At 39.1% G+C, this 20,074-nt stretch overlaps 4 protein-coding genes across 5 annotated transcripts; 2 read left to right on the top strand and 2 right to left on the bottom strand.

The window, feature by feature from the left end:
• Nucleotides 1-3,173, bottom strand: snf8 (SNF8 subunit of ESCRT-II). Its single transcript, XM_073490275.1, has 8 exons — nt 2,819-3,173; nt 2,652-2,702; nt 1,943-2,081; nt 1,745-1,849; nt 1,574-1,646; nt 1,280-1,421; nt 748-822; nt 1-458 (listed from the first exon to the last, which is right to left on the bottom strand). The coding sequence occupies exons 1-8, from the start codon at nt 2,870-2,872 to the stop codon at nt 321-323; spliced, it is 777 nt and encodes a 258-aa protein (XP_073346376.1). The 5' UTR covers nt 2,873-3,173; the 3' UTR covers nt 1-320.
• A 3,848-nt stretch (nt 3,174-7,021) lies between these two features.
• Nucleotides 7,022-13,302, top strand: msl1b (MSL complex subunit 1b). 2 transcript variants are annotated; one of them, XM_073489899.1, is made up of 9 exons: nt 7,022-7,107; nt 7,663-8,367; nt 8,460-8,659; nt 8,917-9,236; nt 9,379-9,443; nt 9,538-9,605; nt 10,943-11,067; nt 11,157-11,229; nt 11,571-13,302. In XM_073489899.1, exons 2-9 carry the CDS (start codon nt 7,747-7,749, stop codon nt 11,659-11,661), a joined length of 1,563 nt encoding a protein of 520 aa, XP_073346000.1. In that variant the 5' UTR covers nt 7,022-7,107; nt 7,663-7,746; the 3' UTR covers nt 11,662-13,302. The 2 variants fall into 2 exon arrangements, with proteins under 2 accessions (XP_073346000.1, XP_073345999.1); XM_073489898.1 differs by having other exon boundaries at nt 8,917-9,278.
• A 488-nt stretch (nt 13,303-13,790) lies between these two features.
• On the bottom strand, nt 13,791-17,108 carry chmp2a (charged multivesicular body protein 2A). The gene is made up of 6 exons (XM_073489466.1): nt 16,958-17,108; nt 15,892-16,059; nt 15,621-15,800; nt 15,396-15,526; nt 14,860-14,921; nt 13,791-14,757 (listed from the first exon to the last, which is right to left on the bottom strand). Exons 2-6 carry the CDS (start codon nt 16,057-16,059, stop codon nt 14,636-14,638), a joined length of 663 nt encoding a protein of 220 aa, XP_073345567.1. The 5' UTR covers nt 16,958-17,108; the 3' UTR covers nt 13,791-14,635.
• An 830-nt stretch (nt 17,109-17,938) lies between these two features.
• Nucleotides 17,939-19,458, top strand: mrm1 (mitochondrial rRNA methyltransferase 1 homolog (S. cerevisiae)). The gene has a single exon (XM_073489819.1). It carries the CDS (start codon nt 18,148-18,150, stop codon nt 19,276-19,278), a length of 1,131 nt encoding a protein of 376 aa, XP_073345920.1. The 5' UTR covers nt 17,939-18,147; the 3' UTR covers nt 19,279-19,458.
• The last annotated feature ends 616 nt before the right edge of the window (nt 19,459-20,074 follow it).

The raw sequence follows: 20,074 nt of genomic DNA, 5'->3' as shown, positions 1-20,074 counted from the left end.
TCTGTTCTTTAAAAGTTATCGTTTATACATGAAAAATTACATGTTCTGTACATTGACAATAAACCGTCACCACCCAGAAACCAATCACCCGCAAGAAGACAGAAGATCTTACACTGTATATCAAACAGTGTAGAGGAAATCAAACTTCTTGTTGCATAGGTGTTGCTGAGGAGCCGGTGAGGAAAACTTCCCCTCTGTGTGTCCAGAAAATGATCTCAGAGGGAGTTCCCCCCACAGCTTCAGCGAACCAGCCAACTCCATCACATGAGCCCTCAGGCACATTCTGTTTACCAACAAGTCTCTTAAGCTGTCATCATTTCTCAAGGTGTCATCTGATTGGCCTCCTCTGGTGTGACATCACGGGAGGTCAGCTCAGAGAAGAGAGCGGGCAGCCAGTACTGTGATTCTCCAGCTGCTTGAGAGTCCAACCAGGCCAGGCCTTCTTTCAGCAGGTGATCCTGGAAACATGAGAGTAGAGGCCAAGGGTGATGCACTTTACAGCTGCAGCGTTTGCCAACTTGTTTTCAAGACACAGAATGCAATTTACAGGGTGTCTACAGGTATGAGACACTTTAAATTGTTTTTCAGACCTTTTCAAGGTAATTTTCTTTTTTTAATTAAATGTAAGATTTTTTAATATCTTTGTCAGGTATTTCTTAAGACCAGCAGACACTCTGCTTTAGAGAAGAAGTAGCAACAGTCAGAATGTTTTATAGTAAAACCTGAAATGAGCTGATATGCACTTACCAGGACGTGACAGGCCCGCTCCTTCTCCCATTTTAGGCTGTCCTTGATCTCACTCACTGTCACATAGCCCTTTTTCTACAAATGAACAAAGAAATGAACAGACATGATCTCTCTTAATGTGCCCTTTTGAGACAGAAAAGCTGCAAAATTGCTGGCTTCATCAAACTGTTAAAGATCCAGTGTGTAGGATTTATTGGCAGAAATGGAATATAATATTCATAATAATGTTTTAATTAATTTTTTTTTTAAATCACCTGAAACTAAGAATTGTAATCTCTCCGTTACCTTAGAATGAGCTTTTTATATCTAGAAAAGGTAGCGGGTCTTATTCTACGGAGACCGCCATGTTGCACCGCCATGTTTCTACAATAGCCCAGAACGGACCAACCAAACACGGGACCTTTAATTAAATGGCTATTGTGTCAAACATCCCGTAGGTCTCTTGTGATTGTTCTACTCAAATGTCTACTCAAACATGGCAGGAACACTGCAGACATTATTTGCTATAATGAACACTGGAACTGTGTCTTACCTCAGCCAGCTGTAGAACTACAGTGTGATCCATGTTGAGCTCTGCTGGGACCGACTGCACCAAGTAAGAACCACCAACAGGAATCATCCCGAAGCCATTCCCCATCACCTTCAGCTTCTTTATGGCTCTCATCAAGTCATCTCTGGGAAGGACATATTTAAAGATTTTAATAATCAGACAACTTGACCATTAAAAGATCCAAACATGATGTATAGATGTTAAGGACGGTATCAGAAAACAGAAATTGTGACTACGTTTTGTCTGACAGATGAAATATTAATTTGTGACACTCACTGGCTCACATCCTGAGCGTATTTCCCTCGTCCCTTCAATACTCTCTGATGGAGTTCATCCAGAGTAATCAGCCCTGAAAGAAAATACATGCATACATTTTAAGGCCATTAAAATTATTAATCATGGTTTCTTCATCATGCAGATATTTCGGTTTCCAGACAAATTACAAACCTCCATTTCTGTGTTTCAGGGCCAGACACACTTCAATAATCTGCACACCGAGCTCATAATAGAAGTCACCTACACCAAGCATCTCAGACCAAAAACCTTTGCCAGCTGTGGAGAACACGAAGAAAGAGAGATTAAAAAGTTATTTTCAATATTTAAAACATAAGTATTTCTACAGATTCTATTCCAAATGTTTCTCACAGGCAAGAGGGTCAACTCCGATGGTGGCACACATTTCCTGAAACTGAACCCTGAACTGTGAGTTCTTTCTGATTTCCTGTTTATGTTTGCTGGCAAACTCCTCCAGGTTGGACTTGAATGTCTCCAACTGCTTGGACATCTGGCAGAAAAACAGAAAAAGTTGAGTAAGATATTTCATCACCAATGCAAAAGAGGGGAATATCAACAGCAAGTCTGCTGACAAAATACTGCACATATACATATATGACAGCTATACATTTCTGTAACAGGAAGCAAGGACTACAAAACAAAATATATTTAAGTTCATACAAGTTTTTCATTTGAGTGAGATTATTTAGTTTACTCAAGCAAATAAAAATACTGTTCATACTGTTGTACTTTGTTTGTATTTGGCGGACCCTGCCACCTCTCTAGCTTCAAACAGTGTTCTGGGGACCTTACTGTCCTCTGAGAACAGCTAACTTATTCAGTTTAGGAAAAAATAAATATTTCTGAGTTTGTATTTTTACCTTACCAATATTGTGTATATTACCCAGAACTACATAATGTTATGTAGTTATATACTTAAGCAGTTACCAAATATTCTAATTCAGATTTAAAAAATAAGCATGAAGGAGAAATAGCTTTGTATTTACTTAACTTGCATTTTAGTGCCTTTTATTAAAAAAAAACAAAAAAACAAAAAGGAAATTCTGACACAATAACTCACTTGGACGATTTGGTCCTCTGCGAGAACATTTCCTCTCTCCTTATATTTGGCCTAAATAGAGAGAAATAAAATCACAGGTGAGTCGTGAAAGTGCTTCTTTAACTGAACGAGTTAATGTTGACACATTAATTAATGTTCATTAACAGCTGTACTGTACATTATCGTACCTCTGCCAGCTTCTTTTTGGCAATAGCTCCCGCACCGACACCTCTCCGATGCATCTTGCTGGCGTCTGCTCCAAACTTTACACGGATAATCTACACTAGGAGTTTGTTAACCGCAGAATAATGTCAGGTAAGATATTTTACAGGTTATAGTGACAGATCAGAACTAAGCTAGCTAACTAAACTAGCGCTAGCTGAGGTGATATCCTTATTTTTCTGACCAGTTCTCACAAGTCTCCTCTTATTACGCACTTTTTCATTAACGTTAGCTTTCACACGAGCAGTCCGCTAATAAAGTAAACTCTAAAAGGGCTGAAAAAATATCATTTTTCAGAAACACAGGTCAATTAATATGATATATGAAGCTACTTTGGTACAACTGTTTCCATTTTGATTACAAGGAAGTCAGCTACTTCCTGGTCGGTGACGTCAGCAACTTTGCTCACATCGCCCCCTGGCGTCTCGGCGAATATAGCAGGACAGTCATTTTTTAAAATAGATAAGCAAAGAAAATGTAAAATTCAACAGCAGAAAAACAACAATAACAACAGAATACATTTCTTAGCAGAGGTGAAGAGTCCAAAGATATGTGAAAAGGAAAATAGAACATTTTAAAAATCTCTATAAGGGGATAAAATACAGATAAAATAACCAGTTTGCATCAAAATAGCAGCAAACAGAGAGATGTAGTGTAGGCAATGTAGTGTCTTGGCTTTTTTTGTTGTTGAAGTGATGATATGCTTGTTTCCTCACTTAAACACAAATATATTACACCAAAATATATTACGCTTACACCAAATCATTGGCAAATCAAATTAGCAACCATACGCAGTATCTATAAATGTTCAGCACCAGTAAAGTCAAAGTTAAAATACATTCCTACCAGAGATCTGGACTCAGATCATTGTGACTTGGACTCTTGGACTCGCACCTTGACTTGACAGAAAATAAATGACTTGAGACTCAACTTAGACTTTGATGTCAGAGACTGTAAGAGACATATTGACTTGAATGACTTGTCTGTGTTCAATTTATGCTTTGAGCTTAGTTTCTTAGGTTTTTTTAGTCTGGCTGTCAGTATTTCACTGGTTCAAAAAGATGGGAAGAAGAACACACAGGGATCCTAAGCAGCTACAGCATTTTATTTGAATTAAAGTTAATGAACAGAGGATGATTTGGTATGAGAACAATATATCACAAAGGAAATATCACAAGCAAAAAGTGTACTTAGAAATGAGTAGCTAATTTAGGTCGTTTTCATCAGTAAATGTATACATAGCAATACTAAACATAGGATCTATCAACACAAAACCTTCAACAGTATGTGAGACATGCTATTAAACACAGCAAGACAGGTCATGTTAATACAATCTGAATGAGCGACAACAGCTAAGTGTGTCTCTTCTGCTTCTCCGGCAGACTGAGCTTCAGCAGGTTGTTGTACGGATGTCCTTTTGGATGCTCCCCTCCAGTGGCAGACCTGTGAGGGCGGTAATTACTGATATAAATCTGTTATTCTCGCTTTTGCTTGAAATATTTTGAAACAAGCAGAGACTTACTCGGTTTTTTTCACCCTCTGGTTGAGCAAGAAGTTGACAAAGTTTCTCTGCAGCATTGAATCCATGATTTTGCTGATTTCACTGGCAATGGTCGACTCGACGTATCGTCTCCCCACACGCTGCTCGTCTTCACTGACACTTGACAAACACACGTATAAAATCACATGAGAAGAGCTGCTACAAATGATTTTATTTGATTGATTTTAATTTCTAATTAATCTGCTGATTATTTTCTTGATTTAATGTTTAGTCCTGGTTATTATTATGAATAATTATTAATTTTTCTCACTTTCCACTATTTATTGTGCTTATTTATGTCTGCTGGATTTTCTCTTCTGGGGATCAATAGAGGTGTTATCTTAAAATTAAATAATCCTTATTAACAGAAAAGAAGCTACTTTAGGGGAATGATTTAGTCTTGCGAGACCGACCTCATCTCTTCAGGGAGAGCGTTTGCATGCAGCTCTCCAAGCAGACAGATGACCAGGAGTTCAGACAGCATCTTCATGATAAACCTGAAGCATAAGACAGAAATGTTTTAATTAAATGAGAGCTGATTAAGAATAATGTCTGTACTTTCCAAATCAAATAAAGCGGAATACCAAGAGGAAGAGTAAACATATAATGTATGTGTAAACAACCACATGAAATTTTTAAGTAGATTTCCTTACCTTTGAATGTAGGTAGCTTTAAGAGGTGATGAGAATCGCTTCAGCTGCTTATCCTGGAGGGTTGCCTTCAGAAAATGGGCTTTTCTGCAATTTTCTCTGAGATGATATTATGTGTCATGGCAGGAAAGTGAGCACGAAAAACATTTTAGTTCCAGCTCATTAAAGCATTAATGAAAAACACTCACGCACACACAGGTGACTACTGATAAGCAGCACCGTAATAAATGTGGAGGTTGAATTGATTTGACTTTCCTAAAGAGTTGGCGTTGAGTTAACAAGCCATGGGAAAAGATTCGTGGACCATTAAACTAATGGAAAAGTGGCACTTTATGGCAGCATATGAAGAAGTAATGGTTTGTTGATAATACATGAAGATGACGGTATAAAGTGTAGGCTGAAGTGTTCAGAAACAGGATGTTTGACTGAAGGTTATCTTCGGTTTCCTGCAGAAAACTTCATTCTTTAATGTCTTCCAAACAAATGACACCTGATCTCCGGTGACTTTTAAGCAACCGCTTTACAAGGTTACAAGGTACATTTAAAACTTTTATATATATATAAATAATATATATATATATATATATATATATATATATATATATATATATATATATATATATATATATATATATATATATATATAACACAAGGGTATAATAAATGAAACTAGGCTTGAGTCCGTTTTTATAAAATGGGGTGCTGATGATGAGTTCAGGAGACTCACAGTCTGGAGAATGAAGCTGCTCCTGTATCTTTTGCCAGATGGCAGCAGGGTGAACAGACTGTGGCTGAGGTGGGTGTTGTCTTTTAGTATCCTTTCAGCTCTGTGCGGACACCTCACTTCACCGATGTCACTGATGATCTGTAGAAAGGGAACCAGCGATGTTCTGGGTGGTTTTAATCACCTGCTGTAGAGCCTTCCTGTCCAGTTTGATGTTTCCACTCAGGATGCTTTCTGTTGCTCCCCTGTAAAAGTTGACAAGAATCTGGCTCCAGAATTTAGTCTTCTGAAGTTTCCTCAGGAAGTAGAGCCTTCTCTTTCCTTTTTTTTCCTTCCAGGCTGGTGACGTATGATGGCCGTGATAGGTTCTCTGTGATGGTGCTCCCCAGGAACCTAAAACTGTACTGACTGATTATAAGTCAGTACAGTCATAAGTCAGTAGAATAAGTATATTCTAGATATGTCAAATTATCTTTTTTTTTAAATGAGAAGTACAGTGAATAGATTTAAACTGGCATTAATTGTCACATTGTCATTGTCAGTGTGCAATGGTGTAAATATGTTTGAAGGTTGTTTTTTTTTCTTATTTTGATTGTTTATATTGTTCTTACTGCTTTTTACTTATTTATTATTAATGTCTTAATTTATGCTCTCTATTTTTGCTATCCCCTTGCTGCTGTTTTAATGCAAATTTCCCCGTTGTGGGGCCGATAAAGGATTATCTTATCTTATCTTATCTTATCTTTTCTTTTCTTTTCTTTTCTTATCTTATCTTATCTTATCTTTTCTTTTCTTTTCTTTTCTTTTCTTTTCTTTGCTTTGCTTTTCTTTTCTTTTCTTTTCTTTTCTTATCTTATCTTATTAAAATGTTAAATACAAAAGTTATTTTATAATATTAATACCTAATATTAACTTAATTCCATTCTAACACTTTAGATGATTGTAGACAATAAGATAATTACATAATTGTAGGATAATATGTTATATACAACGTAGAAATATATAAATATACGTGTATACACATACACTACTCAAAATTAGTTAGGGATAACGGTGCGTATATGCATGGATATGCAATAAAAATCAATTCAAATGTGTCACATTTTTATACACACGCACACACATATATATAAATATATAAATATATAAACTTATACATACATTATGTCTGTACACTCTGGAGCTGTGTCGCCCCCTGCTGGCGCCCTTCTGATTCAAAACCTTCAAAACACAAGAAATGGCCATCCAACAAATTACGCATGCGCAGTAGTCGGCGCTTTAAAACAAGTCTTGAGGAGGGAACATGAAGGCAGTTGCAGGTGGACATGAAGTATAGCCGAGGTAAGCGTTAAACACACAAATGCATACAACTAAGAACACGTATGTCCTGATTGCGAGTGTTTCGACGCGGTCGTTATAATCGCGTCGCTCTGAAAGCGCGTTTTATTGCTTAAACTAGCCGGCTAACGTTAGCCAGCTAAGCTAGCTGTTATTGTTTTTCATGATTTCGCGAGAACCAAAATGGAGGAGATGGCTGCTGCCAGTGTCCTACACAGCCACTCCCGAGTCCTTGTTTGAAGCCCTCACACCGAAATGTCTGCCCCTGACGCAACACTCACTTTAAATCTTCCTCACGTTACGACTTCGTCTCCAAATAAGCGACTGTGTGTTTGTACCGCAGCGCTAATGTAGCTTAGCTTGAATTTCAAAACCCGGTGGACGATTTTAGGAAAAGGATGCCCGGGATCAGCCGCACTCACACTGTTATAGTTTTCTTTAGTATGTCCGAGTATAAGTAGTTGGTGCATAGCTTTTAATGCCAGTTCACAGACAGCATGTTACCGGTTTAATGGATATAAATAACACGACAAATGTCCTTTATTTCCTTTGTTTTAGGACAGCAGCTGCCAAGTTCTCATGGGAGGTAGCTGTGAATTGCATCGCCGAGGCGTTGCAGGATGAAAAGTCGTCGTGTTCGCCATGACTCTGAGAGCCACACTGTTTCCAAACACAGGGTTCAAGCAGGACGCTGACAACATCGACTTTGACAAAACGCATTTCGGGGCCACCTCCGTGAGTCCCGTGAGCCTCAAGAGGGAGTCCTGCGACTTCGTTATAGATGTTCAAAACGTGCAGGGCGGCGAGATCCCGAGCAAATCGAGAGACTTAGACCAGAATTACATGACAAGCAAAGTTTCCCTCGCTGCCACGGTTTCAGAGCTAGTTCAAGGAGACAATAAAACTGTGGGGATATTGTCCCCTGTCAGACAAATGGGGGGTGAGGGAACCCCAGTGAAAGGTAAACCCCTCTCTGCTGACACCATGGATAACCCTCAGATGACTGTGAACAATAACCCCAAGGATGCCGGTGCTGATGACAGCGTGAAGGGGGTCGTCCCTGGAGTCCTTGGCACCGCATCCATTGAACTCTCCTCTGAGGGCAAGTGGAGAAACATCAGGAAGACCCCTGCTAATCCCCACACACAGGCCAACTGCCTCCGGCAGATTCTCCTCCTCCAACTGGACCTCATTGAACAACAGCAACAACAGCTGCAGTCCAAGGACAAGGAGATAGATGAGCTCAAAGCAGACAAAGAGACAGTATGTTAAAGTTATTTCTGTGGCAAGTTTTGGCGTCTTATATAATGTGTTGATTTTCAAAGTTTTTTTATGTTGATCTGCTTCTATCGCAGCTGCTTGCACGCATTGAGCGCATGGAGCGTCGCCTGCAGCTCACGAGGAAGGACCCACCGCGTGACAAGCGCCTTTTCCAGCCCCTGGAGCCATGGACCCCTGACAAGGAGGACATGTGGGACCTGGATGTAGAGGAGAATCCACAGCCCAACCAAGCCACTCCACTCCCCTTTAGTCGGGGTGGCAAAGGTCAAAAGAGGTAAAATAAATAATGCCTGACAGCAGTGGATGTGTGGTTTTGTGCCTTGTGGTATTGAATCAAGCCACAGTAATGAAATGCATGCAGAAAAAGATAAATCTGCCTTATTTAAATAAAATAATACTCTAATAGTAATCTAGTTTATTCTGATCACATTTTGTTTGTGCAAAGTTCAAAAGAGGTAGAAGTCATGACTTAAATTTCTTGTCATATTACAGTAACTTCAATTCTTAATTCTTTTTTTTTTGCCCACACAGGAAATCTTGCTTTGGAGATCCAAAAGTCCAGAAATCACGGGGCAAAGGTGCCAAGCTTAGCCCCCAGAAACATGAGATTCAGCCTGGCTCTCCCAATCAACGAGAGCTGCGCAGTAAGGAAACCCCAGAGAAGACCGTTCCTCTGAGGTCGGGCGCAGAAAGGGACATTATGCTCCCATGCAAAGAGGAGCCTGAGCTGAGCTGTCAGATTGAAGATCTGCCCTTCATGTCTACTACTGAGATGTACCTCTGTTGCTGGAACCAACCTCCTCTTTCCCCTCTACGGGAGACGTCCCCGAAAAAGGAGGAAGAGGTGGCCAGTGAGTGGACTCCTCATGTAGTACATGATATGCTGATTGTTTGTAAGCCTAACCTATATCCCATCTTTAATCACTATATCCATCAAATGTACTGAGCACACTAACTCTGAATAACAACCTCTGCCTCTTTCTCTCCATTTAGTTCCATCGTGGAGGGAAAATCACATAGAGCCCCTGAATGAGGAACCCTCCTGTAACCCTGCTGAGGTGAGACACATCTTCAATCCTGAATACTGGAGTTTGAAAATTCATCTTGCATCTGACTGATGAATTACACGTGTGAATTTGTCTTCCCATCCAGCCGCTGGATGACAATGTGTTCTTGAAACGCCACTTGAAGTTGGAGTTGGATGAGAAGAGGAGGAAAAGGTACCATCACTGACTTCAGTTGTTTTTATTTGACATTTGAATAAATATGTCCTTGTTCCTGATTTTTGACTAAAGCCTGACTGATATTGATTACTGGAGTTAAATTAAGATGAACAATGCAGTCCATAAAACTTACTGCTCTGTAACATTGTTGTCAAAAATATTGATACATGTTGATTCTGAATATTTAAAATGGTCTAGTACTAATTTTCTGCAGTATCAATATGTCTGTACCGGATCTTCTTCTTCTTCCTTTCTTCTTTTCTTCTTTCTTCTTCTTCCTCTTTCCTTCTGTCTTCTTCTTCTTTTCAACAGCATGTTGACACATTGTTTTAAAGGCCTAATCAAAATAGAAAAAAAATATTTTTTATAAAAATGTGATTTTTTTAATGTTGCCTACAGTCATTCTGCTATTCTCGACAAAGGCTGTACCTCGTTTACATGTTATAGTCTTGCATTTTATATTAATTTTTTTATAAAAATAGAACATTGTATGTTCTTTCAACCCTTCCCTATGGTATTGAATATTGATATTCTTCAAGGTATTGTATCAAAGTGTGAAATTCCAGTATTATGACAACAATGCAATGTAATAAACATTAAATGTTCAAAAATAATTTATTTTATATACATTGTTAATAGTTAAAATAGCCTCACAAAAGGCTAATTCATGTGTAACTATTATCTATTGCTACTTTATTTATGTCAGTGTAATACAAGTTACAGGAAGGCTTTTTACAATCAGTATAGTTTTAATTAGATCAGATCTGCAAATGAAAAATATTCATAGTCAGGGTTGTATTTGTCAGCAGATTAAACTCCAATTAAAAGGCCCTTTTTAAATGTATCTTTGGCACTTTTGTTCTACAGTTTCTTTAAACCTTTTGGCCAACATGCGCCAATACTGGTATATCGGTAAAGATGGCCTATGTATTGTACGGCTTTAGTTTTGATGCTTTCTAGCATGCAGATTTTACTGAGAGCGGTTGTACATCATTCAACATAATCATTTCAGATAATAAGAAATGGTCAAATGATGAACTAGGTCCAATACTCTATATACAAGGTTCAACTTTGAGGATGAACTTTAAAGGTTTATAATATTTGAAAACTATAAAGACAAAAAACAAGGAAAAATAGTTTGAATATTTGCATCAGACCAAATATACTCGTGTGAATACAGAAGGCTGGATATTTAGCGTTTCGTGAAGTTTTCATTACATTTGTGGAGTAGTGAATTTCCTGGCCTTCCGTGAAATAATTGATAATGTCTTTCAGCAAACATCTGAGGTACCAGCTCTGTTACACTCTTCTTATTCATCGTGTGTGTTTTTCAGATGGGACATCCAGCGAATCAGAGAGCAGCGTATGTTTCAGCGTTTGCAGCAGCGCATGAACAGGAAGAAAGTCGTCCCGGAGACTGAGCCAGAGCTGTCGTCCTTCTATCCCGACACTGAAGATGGTACATCTCGAATCAAACTGCAGTGAAATTTAGCAACATTAATGGCATGTTTTTTTTAGAGATTTTAACTCTATTTTTGTATTTTCCAGTTGAGACTATAGTGATCACTCCCTTCTTGCCTGTGGTTGCATTCGGCCGGCCGCTGCCCAAACTGGCACAACAGTAAGTTGGAGCTGCATTCGTATTTTTCTTTAATTTAGTTAAGTTTCAGGTATTGATTCCTCATCTCACAGGATTTACACAAACTCTAGAAAGATTGGAAAAGGCTTGAGTTTAACCATTGTGTTTTCAAGGTTGGAAATATGCTTGAATTTAAATATATTCCTTGAGAAATGCTTAATTTTTCAAAATAATCTGCTGTTTCATGGACGCAATCGCTCGTAAACCACAAATCTTTTAATTTTTGAAAAAAAAAGATCCTGTTGTCATTTGTTTTTGAATATTACTTTGACAACATAAAAAAATGTTTTTAACAAAAGTAAAATCTTAATTCTTTTCTCCAGGAACTTCGAGCTGCCTTGGCTGGATGACCGAAGTCGATGTCGCATCGAGGTGCCCAAAAAACACACACCTCACCGGACCTGTCGGAAGTGAAACCCGCGTGGCATTAACAGCCGAGAGACATCGCTCCAGATCAGAAAGTGCTTCATTTGTTTTGTCTGGGCTGAAAAAAAGACAAGTCACCAGTCGCTATGTATAACTGCTGTTGCTTTCAGTCTGTGGGGGAGTTCATGACTCTCTAGTCTCAACATGATCAGCTTATCTCCTGCAGAATATTGTAAAAGGACAGGAGATCGCTGCTCCACTGAATGTCCTTGATATTTTGGTCTCATTTACGCTTCTGAAAGGGAGATTAAAAGCCTGATGCCACAAGATTACAGTCCCCACGTTCACAGCTGTTGAAGGTTACACGCCAGTTTGTATCCTAAAATGAATGAACAGTTATGTGCATGTTCTGTAACATGTTTGAAATACATTCTGTAGCAGCTGTTCCATCCAAAATAGATTTTATCACACAAAAGTGGAGTTCCTGTCACTTTTTATGCATAGTCAGCTAACAGGCTAAATTGGACTCTAATCTTGAGTCATGTGAAGGGAACATTGGTCGCCATTTTGACTGAAAAGTAAAGCTTGAACTGTACGTCATGAGCAATACAGCTACGATTTTTTTGTTCTGGGTATTTCTGCCACGCTCATTGTCCCTGCCTACATGGAAAAAATGTCAAGAATCTGACTGTATCGTGCTGTGTATTACCTATATTGTTCGCACACAACTTCAACTAAGATTTTATCAATGTTAAGTGTGATATAGGGAGTTTTGAGCCACACTCAGCATGGTTTCATATTTTAAAAAAAATGCATTTCTAGCCAATCTAATGTAAGGAAAAAAAATCAGAAAGGCAGCCAATGATTGTTGTGTTCTTCATGAAAACAAAGGCACGGAAGATTAGACGGGTGGTAAACTTGTTCCCCGTTTTGTTTTGTTTCTACTAGTTATTTTTTTATGTGAGTTGCATGGACTCTAATTAGCTGTTTTTAAAAAAGATGGTAGCATGGCTTAATCCCAGAATGGAGAATAATCTCTGCTCATTGGGCTACAAAAACTACAAAATATCGTTCTTGAAAGCATGACTTCTGGCTGCTCTGCTGCGTTCAGCCTCGTAAGGCGATCTGATAATAACAAAGTACAGTTATGATCTTAATTTTCGTGTTTCCAATCTTTACAATACGCTTACATCCAGTAAATATTAGGCAAGTTATGTGTATGCATCAGTCTCTTGAGCTGACATTCAAGGGAACCATTTTAGAGGATAATAAGCTTCCTAGCTGTAGTTATAGCGCTGTTCACCAGTATGCTCTTTAACATGCTGCCAGTTAATCTCTCCCTCTCTGAGTTAATCTCGGTTACAATCGCAGTGTTTGATTTCTGCCCGTGTTTTTCTTCCTCGCTGCGTCTGCTCGACCTGTTTTACATATGATGCAACAGCTTTCTGCAGCTTCAATACTTCAAACTGCCAGGCGTACGTGGAGGCAGATTTGGGAAATACAAAGTTGATTTCTTTTTTTCTGTACATAGCTTTCAGAAACAAATGTACATAAAACATGGCTGTTATTTTTTTATTATTTAATGTTGGAAGTGTTGAGTACATTCAATATTGTTCTATGATTGTATGTTGACAAATTGACAGTTTTGAAAGTTAAATTTTTTTGGAATAAAAATTAACATGTCTACGATATTTGGATGTGGTTGGATTTAATTTGATAGACTGGGAAGCAGATGATTTTTATGGTAGATATTAATATTGAAGAGTAAGATTGTCATGATTTGAACTTCGCTATAATACTAAAAATTATATGGTATACCTCTCTTGATACCAGAAAAAAAGGTCTATGGCGCCTCCAATTACATAATTACCGAAACCAATCATATTATGTCATACTCGTGGTCATTGATGTATCAAGATAGACTGGACACTACACTTCCCATGATGCAACTAGAAGCCTCTTTCACTCGACACTCCCTGCACGCATATTTCTGACTCCACACCCACAGTGTGTAATGGAGACTGTACTTTACACTATGACATAATCAGGTTATTTTCCTCCGGCTCGACAAAGCTCCTCCTGAAGATGTCATACGAGTTTCCACTGGCTGATAAAAACACTTTTCATGATACAGCAACTGAACGTCATGCGTAAAATTTCGCTAATGAGACAAACAGTTTGTTAAATCTGAAAAAATGTTTATTGAATAAAAGAAAAAGCAAAACAGGACAGTTTCTCAAAAATAAACACCACCGACTCCTTCTTAATATTAAGGTGAAAATCCTGCTGATCTCATAAACACCACTCACAAACATTTACCAGGAGGTTCACAGGAGTGCCTTTACACTGGTGAAGAGTCAGCTGACATACCTTTCTATCTTTGTCTTTATATACTTTTGCAAAACAAACCTCTCCTATTAGTGAATTTAGAGAGAAAGATGTCGTGATTATACACTTTTTGTACACCATCTTCAGCTTGACCATGACAACCGTCAATTCCCGCAAATAAACAATCACAACTCTGCACATCAGGGCTGAAACGATATATTTTGTATGATAATGTGGATATAAATAACGCCAAACCAGCCTGATGTAGAAAAAGGACTGACACCTTTATAAAATATCCACTTCAGTCAGGTTAACAACTTTCATTTGGGTATTTTTAAATGATTTTAGTGTTAATTTAACTTGTGAAAACACCATGCCTTCAGGAGTTAGTATTTACACAGACAATTTTAAAGAATTTGTATGATTTGGCAATGTCTTAAATGAGACCTATAGAGGACCTATAAGGGATAATGATCCTGCAGGTTTTATTTGATAAAATACATAATACACGCATAAAATGAAAACACCTCAAAGAGAAAGCCATAAACCTGAATAACACCAACTGTTTTTTCTCAAACAGCTTGTGTTCTGCCAGTTATACCATCAAAAGAATCTAAACACAGAGATTCGTGTATGTTTGTATCCGTACTAACGACGCCCACCACAGTGCACTTGTCTGACAGTCACTGTTTATTTAATCTCTCCGGAGGTTATTCAGCCGCTCCTCCAGATCAGCGTCTGCGTCAGCCAGTGCAGCCTGGGGCTCGGCCTTCTTTCCTGCAGCCGCCGACAAGCTTCCTCCGGTCGTTGGAAGATCTGAAGTGAACACGCAACGGCATTAAATGATATAACTGATGTGAATGAAAGGAGCACATGTAGAATTTATATAATTATGCTTCGTGTGTTGGATTTTCTTACTTGACAGTTCGTCGGACAGATTGAGACCCAGCTCGTCCAGCACTTGGGACACGATGGCGTCACTGTCAATGAAGCAGAGACAGTCACACATGCATCAAAATATACAGTTTATTGGGTTAATTATATCAGAATGTGGACGGTGATCAAGTAGTCAGAAAGTAAGAGCGCTAACTAGTTGAGAGTTCTTCAAGAGAAATGGTCCACATGTGCCAACAGTGGTATTTTTGCTTATTGTGGTGTCATTTCTTGTGAGTATCTTCAAATGCTTCAAAAAACACTAAACATGTTTTTACAAAAGATAGAAACATGAACAAAATCTTTCTCAATACTCATTTGAAGTATGTACATACTTTAGTAATTAAGATATGTTCATTTTTATGAGCATAAAGTGAGTATAAAGATGTTTTGATGGCTTTATCTGCAAAAGAAGTGCAGTATTTCAAATACTGTGAAATGAAGACTACAGAAAAGATTTATCACGGATGGAAATGTTTGTACCAAATTAGAAATAACCGTTTTTGTCACAGGTCCCTTACCTCTCCTCTTCATCATCCTCATCACCCATGGCATCATCGATGGCGTCGTTCATCATCTCCTCCTTCATGTCCATGATTTCACTCTGTTTTTCAAACTCCATCATGATCTTCTGAATCTGAGGCAGTTTCAGCTGTGGAAACAGAATAAATAGAAGCTCGTCAACACGGGAGGCTATTGTTGTTTATTTCCATGAATCTGTGTGTTTCAGGGACTTTCTGACAGACCTGTCTGTTCATGGTGGCCATGGCTTTGGTGACGCCCTTCATAGCCTGTGCCATGCTGTTGTTAGACTTGAGCGTCTGTATCTTTAGACTGACAGCCTGAATGTTTGCTTTCATCATGATGAACTTCTTGACGTAGCGCCGTGTGCGAACCAAATCTTTGGCCATGATCTTGACGGCGTCCTGAAAAATTTAAAGAACAGACATCACAGTCAGGATTCTTTCTTTATGAATTCTTCCTTTTTTATCTTCAAGTTCTTTTCCTTCGTCTCACCATTTGTCCCTGTTTGGCCATTTTCTTTATGTCAGCGATGATCTTCTTCTCCTGCTGCTCCAGTTTCATTCGCTCTCTGTCCAGTTCCCTCATGGCTTTGTTGAGCGCCCGCTGGTTCTGCCTCAGCATCTCCTCTGGAGTTTTCCTTCTCCCAAACAGGAAATCCATCTGTTTCGAAAATACCGAAGGCAGAACATCAACACTTGACTTGAACAAATCTCTGAAGACATCACACATAATTACAATAGTGTCATGATCAGTTAATTAATCAATTAGTTAACTGACAGAAAATTACACTCCTGCTGTGCCTTTTCTTTCTTTCGTTTTCTTTGTTAAATGTCAAATTTAAAACTTGATTACCCCATTTTGGAAATAATATTAGTGCTAAAACTATTAGTTGATTAATTAATTGAACAGTTTTGACAATGAATTTGCTTTTTAAGTTATTTGCAAAGCAAAAACTGCCAAATATTCTCTTGTCTCAGCCACTGGGATGTGAGATTTTACCGCTTTACTCTGTTCTGTATCATTGTAAATTGATTATCTTTGTGTCTTTGGGCCTGTCTACATGATTAATCAGTTGATCGACAGAATAAGTGACGGACTAATCGATGATGAAAATTGATAAAATGATAAAAACTCAGACTTACATTTACACTTTTTCACTTGACACACAGACAAACCCACAGTAACGTGTAATGAAACACTATGAAGTTGTCAGACAGTTGTGGAACTTTATGTACTTTTCTGTCCAGAAGAAAAATAAAACCTAAGACTAAAAATAAAGAGTGACAACACCTATTTGTCAGTTTCTAACACTGTTTCAGCCATTGTTAGCTCTGCCATGACCTCCCTCATTTCCTGGAAAACATTACTCAGCAGTTTGTTATGTGACCAGCGGCCTGTTACAAACACTCAGGTCTGTTTTCAGCCGTGTTTCAGCTCGGCTGTCCTCTCAAATGAGCCTCAACATCTTCCATGACGACTAGCGTTAACATTAGCCCCACCACCGACAGACTTCACCCGGCTGTCAGCGAGCCAAAACCCCGCAAGCTCTTCTCCTTACCGTGTTCTCGGGCTGGAGGTAAGAAGACAATAATCCAGAAGGTAGACGATGTGTTGGGCGTCTTCTCCGACTTCAACTCGACACAAATTTGAACGATTATTTGTTTTCTTTCCTACACTTCCGTGTTGCGATAGTGTGACTTCCGGGAAATGACGTAAGCGCGTACGCCTAAATAGACGTCGCATTTGTAAAGACGTCACAAGTGTCAATTTTCACCCCCGGAGGAGGAAACACCAAAGTCATACCTTTCAGAATAAATCATTTAAGCGCAAATTTACATTTTTTATTTACTTAGAGAAAAGCACTTAGATAATTTAATTAAATATACCTGCTAATGCCACAACGTAAAAATACTCCACTACAAATAAAAATATTGCAAGCAAAATTATACTGTAGGTCTAATACTGATTTTAAGTAAACAGAAGAATCTGTTTTATCAGCAAAATGTAAAATATCAACAGTACTTAGATAAGCACATTTTTTTATTTTATGGTATAAAACATATTCTGTCATATGAGATTATCGATATTATTTTTGTCCTCATTGTGTCCCAAAAAGCTACAAACACAGCAACTAGTGTATAGATAGTTGTGTTCTCAGTATTTTTTAGGGAGTTAACACACATGGTCGTAATTTCTAGATTGTTGAGATGAAATATGCTACATTTGAATACTATTAGGCAGAGAAGAAATAAAGTAGTAGAGAATTTGAGCTGGGTATTGATGTTGGTGTTTATACACATATGTGTAATATGTAGAAATATATTTGATAAAAAATACAAATAAATCACCTTTGTTTTGAAACTGATGTGGTGTCTGCACTGGCTTTGTTAAATAAAGTTCTTTTGGTTTTTAATTCGTTTTTTTTGTCTTCACAAATGGCAAAAACTAGGCTTTTATTTTCTAGGTAAACGTTCTCGACATCCGGTCATAATCTCGCGTGCTTTACACCGCCGGTTTGCACATGTGCGTACTTCATATACGCCACAAACATAGGTGCCATAGAGGGAGATGGGGGGTGTTAGTGGTTGAACAGAGGTGACATTTGAACTGTTCTGCCTTTACTAACAGACAGACAGATACTCAGTGGACACATCTGTGGATTAATGGACTTCTCAGGCATTTGAACTACATTTCTCTTGGGCAGCTGCTCCTCTTAGTCCCTCTGGACAGATTTCCAATTATTTCAGTATGTGGGTATTCAGTATTTTGCACCAGCACAAGTTGCTTCTTGTTTGGACTAGAAGATTGCAGCAGCCTGGATTAATCTCAAGAGTGGGCTCTCAGTTTGCGTCTTACCACCTCTCAGCTACTCTCCAGTGCCCAGAGGACAGCAGCATCAATCCTGTGGTGAAGAGACAACGATGGCAGGATCGTGAGAGGTCAGTCCAGGGTAAAGCGCGGAGAAATGAGACCCCGGTGTTGCAGAAGCAAACTCAGAGGAGGACAGACGGCAGCAGGGTGTCGTCTGAACTCAGGAAGCTGTGTCTGGATGATTTCCCTGCGGAGAGGGAGAGGCAGGTGAAACAGAAGTCAACACTGGACTCCAAAGCAGAGAACCATGAGATTGTATTTGGCATCGCTCCCTGTCTCTTGGCTCTCACTCAGGGCAGAAGGAAGGCCCATAAACTGTTTGTAAAAGAAGGAGAGACCTCGAACAGGCCCTCTGTTTTGAAGGTGTGTGAGGAGGCTCATCAGCGAGGAGTACAAGTCTACCGGGTCAGTAAGAAAGATCTGGACAAGATGTCTTCTGGGAGAGTTCATCAAGGAGTCTGCCTGAAAGCCAGTCCTCTGCGCTATCTCACCGAAGACTCTGCACCCAAAAGAAAAGACAACAGCCCCCCTCTCTGGCTTGTACTGGAGGAAATTCAGGACCCGATGAATCTGGGTGCCATCCTGCGCTCTGCATACTTCCTGGGTGTGGACAGAGTGGTCAGCAGTCTTCACGACAGCTGCCCACTGTCTCCAGTCGTCAGCAAGGCCAGCTCAGGTGTCATGGAGGTGTTCGGGGTGTACGGGTATGAAAACCTTGAGGATATGCTGAGGTTGAAGGCGTCACAGGGCTGGCAGGTGGTGGGCACAGTGGGAACTGAAGCAGAGGAGTCCCACATTCCTGTCGCCCAGTGTTCAGACTTTCAGATGACTAAACCCACGTTGTTGTTGATGGGAGGTGAAGGAGAAGGACTGTCCCAGGAGCTGCTGTCTTTGTGCCAAACCCTTCTCACCATCCCAGCTGGTAGAGAGTTGTTCCCCGGTATCGAGTCTCTCAACGTCTCTGTAGCTACAGGCATCCTGCTGCACTCTCTGCTGTCAACCAGGTGATGACCACCCTTAAATATCTGACAAAAGATGTAAGGAGCTGAGAATTAGACACTTATAAAGGACAGAATCACATGTATGACACTGATCGTTTTACTGCAGTCTTCAGAAGTGGCTTTGAAGGATAAGGCTGATCATATTTTGTATTTTTCTTATGTTAACAAAGTCAATAAAAGCCCAAAATCAACAAGTAATCAAGTGTTGTCTTTCATTGTGTCATAGAGCTCCATTGTTTTCCAAAAACACATCAATGAGCCACTAGGTGAGAGATTTCTGCATTATCACGAACACACCTGTTCCTGCTGCTCAGAATCCTCATTAGAGCGTCAAATGTGTATTAATCCGCAACTGAAAATAGTCCCAAACAAACACACTATTGAATTTGGATTGAGTAAAGTTTGCTTAAAACTACAGTCACAATTATAAGACTTAAAAGGTAAGAAGACATAAAATCAGGATCAGGTCAGAAGCGATTACAGCAGTAGCATAAATAAACTTGGTAAAAGACAAAGATCTTGATCTATGAGAAGGCAAGAGTAAAGATATGTATCGTTTCAGGGAATTTGATGAGCTCACATCCTACAGTTACACGTAAATTACACATGGTGGATTTTTACGGTTGATTTTGATGGTTTTCGACTAAATTTAAAAAGCAGGTATACTAGAATTACATTGCTAAGCATTGTGGAGAACGGTTTGGCTAAGACTCATGTAGGGAGAAGACAAACACTTTAAATTGTTATTAAAAAAAAATCCCCATCTCATTTCAAAACTGTGGGCATTCATCTGCTGCTATAAC

The sequence above is a fragment of the Pagrus major genome, chromosome 20 (assembly GCF_040436345.1).
Source record: "Pagrus major chromosome 20, Pma_NU_1.0".
Classification (NCBI taxonomy): domain Eukaryota; kingdom Metazoa; phylum Chordata; class Actinopteri; order Spariformes; family Sparidae; genus Pagrus; species Pagrus major.
Note: the sequence above shows the minus strand (reverse complement) of the source record. Positions and strands in the feature narration are given on the sequence as shown.

Bases quoted from the DNA above. Each gene is read 5' to 3' on its own strand.
- snf8 (XM_073490275.1), bottom strand. From the start codon at position 2,872: ATGCATCGGAGAGGTGTCGGTGCGGGAGCTATTGCCAAAAAGAAGCTG. The intron at 2,703-2,818 runs GTACGATAATGT...CTCTCTATTTAG, and splicing joins CCAAAAAGAAGCTGGCAGAG to GCCAAATATAAGGAGAGAGG. The intron at 1,647-1,744 runs GTTTGTAATTTG...ATTTTCTTTCAG, and splicing joins CCTGAAACACAGAAATGGAG to GGCTGATTACTCTGGATGAA.
- msl1b (XM_073489898.1), top strand. From the start codon at position 7,747: ATGACTCTGAGAGCCACACTGTTTCCAAACACAGGGTTCAAGCAGGAC. The intron at 9,444-9,537 runs GTGAGACACATC...CTTCCCATCCAG, and splicing joins CCTCCTGTAACCCTGCTGAG to CCGCTGGATGACAATGTGTT. The intron at 11,068-11,156 runs GTACATCTCGAA...TGTATTTTCCAG, and splicing joins CTATCCCGACACTGAAGATG to TTGAGACTATAGTGATCACT.
- chmp2a (XM_073489466.1), bottom strand. From the start codon at position 16,059: ATGGATTTCCTGTTTGGGAGAAGGAAAACTCCAGAGGAGATGCTGAGG. The intron at 15,801-15,891 runs GTGAGACGAAGG...TAAATTTTTCAG, and splicing joins TGGCCAAACAGGGACAAATG to GACGCCGTCAAGATCATGGC. The intron at 14,922-15,395 runs GTAAGGGACCTG...CTTCATTGACAG, and splicing joins GAGGATGATGAAGAGGAGAG to TGACGCCATCGTGTCCCAAG.
- mrm1 (XM_073489819.1), top strand. From the start codon at position 18,148: ATGTGGGTATTCAGTATTTTGCACCAGCACAAGTTGCTTCTTGTTTGG.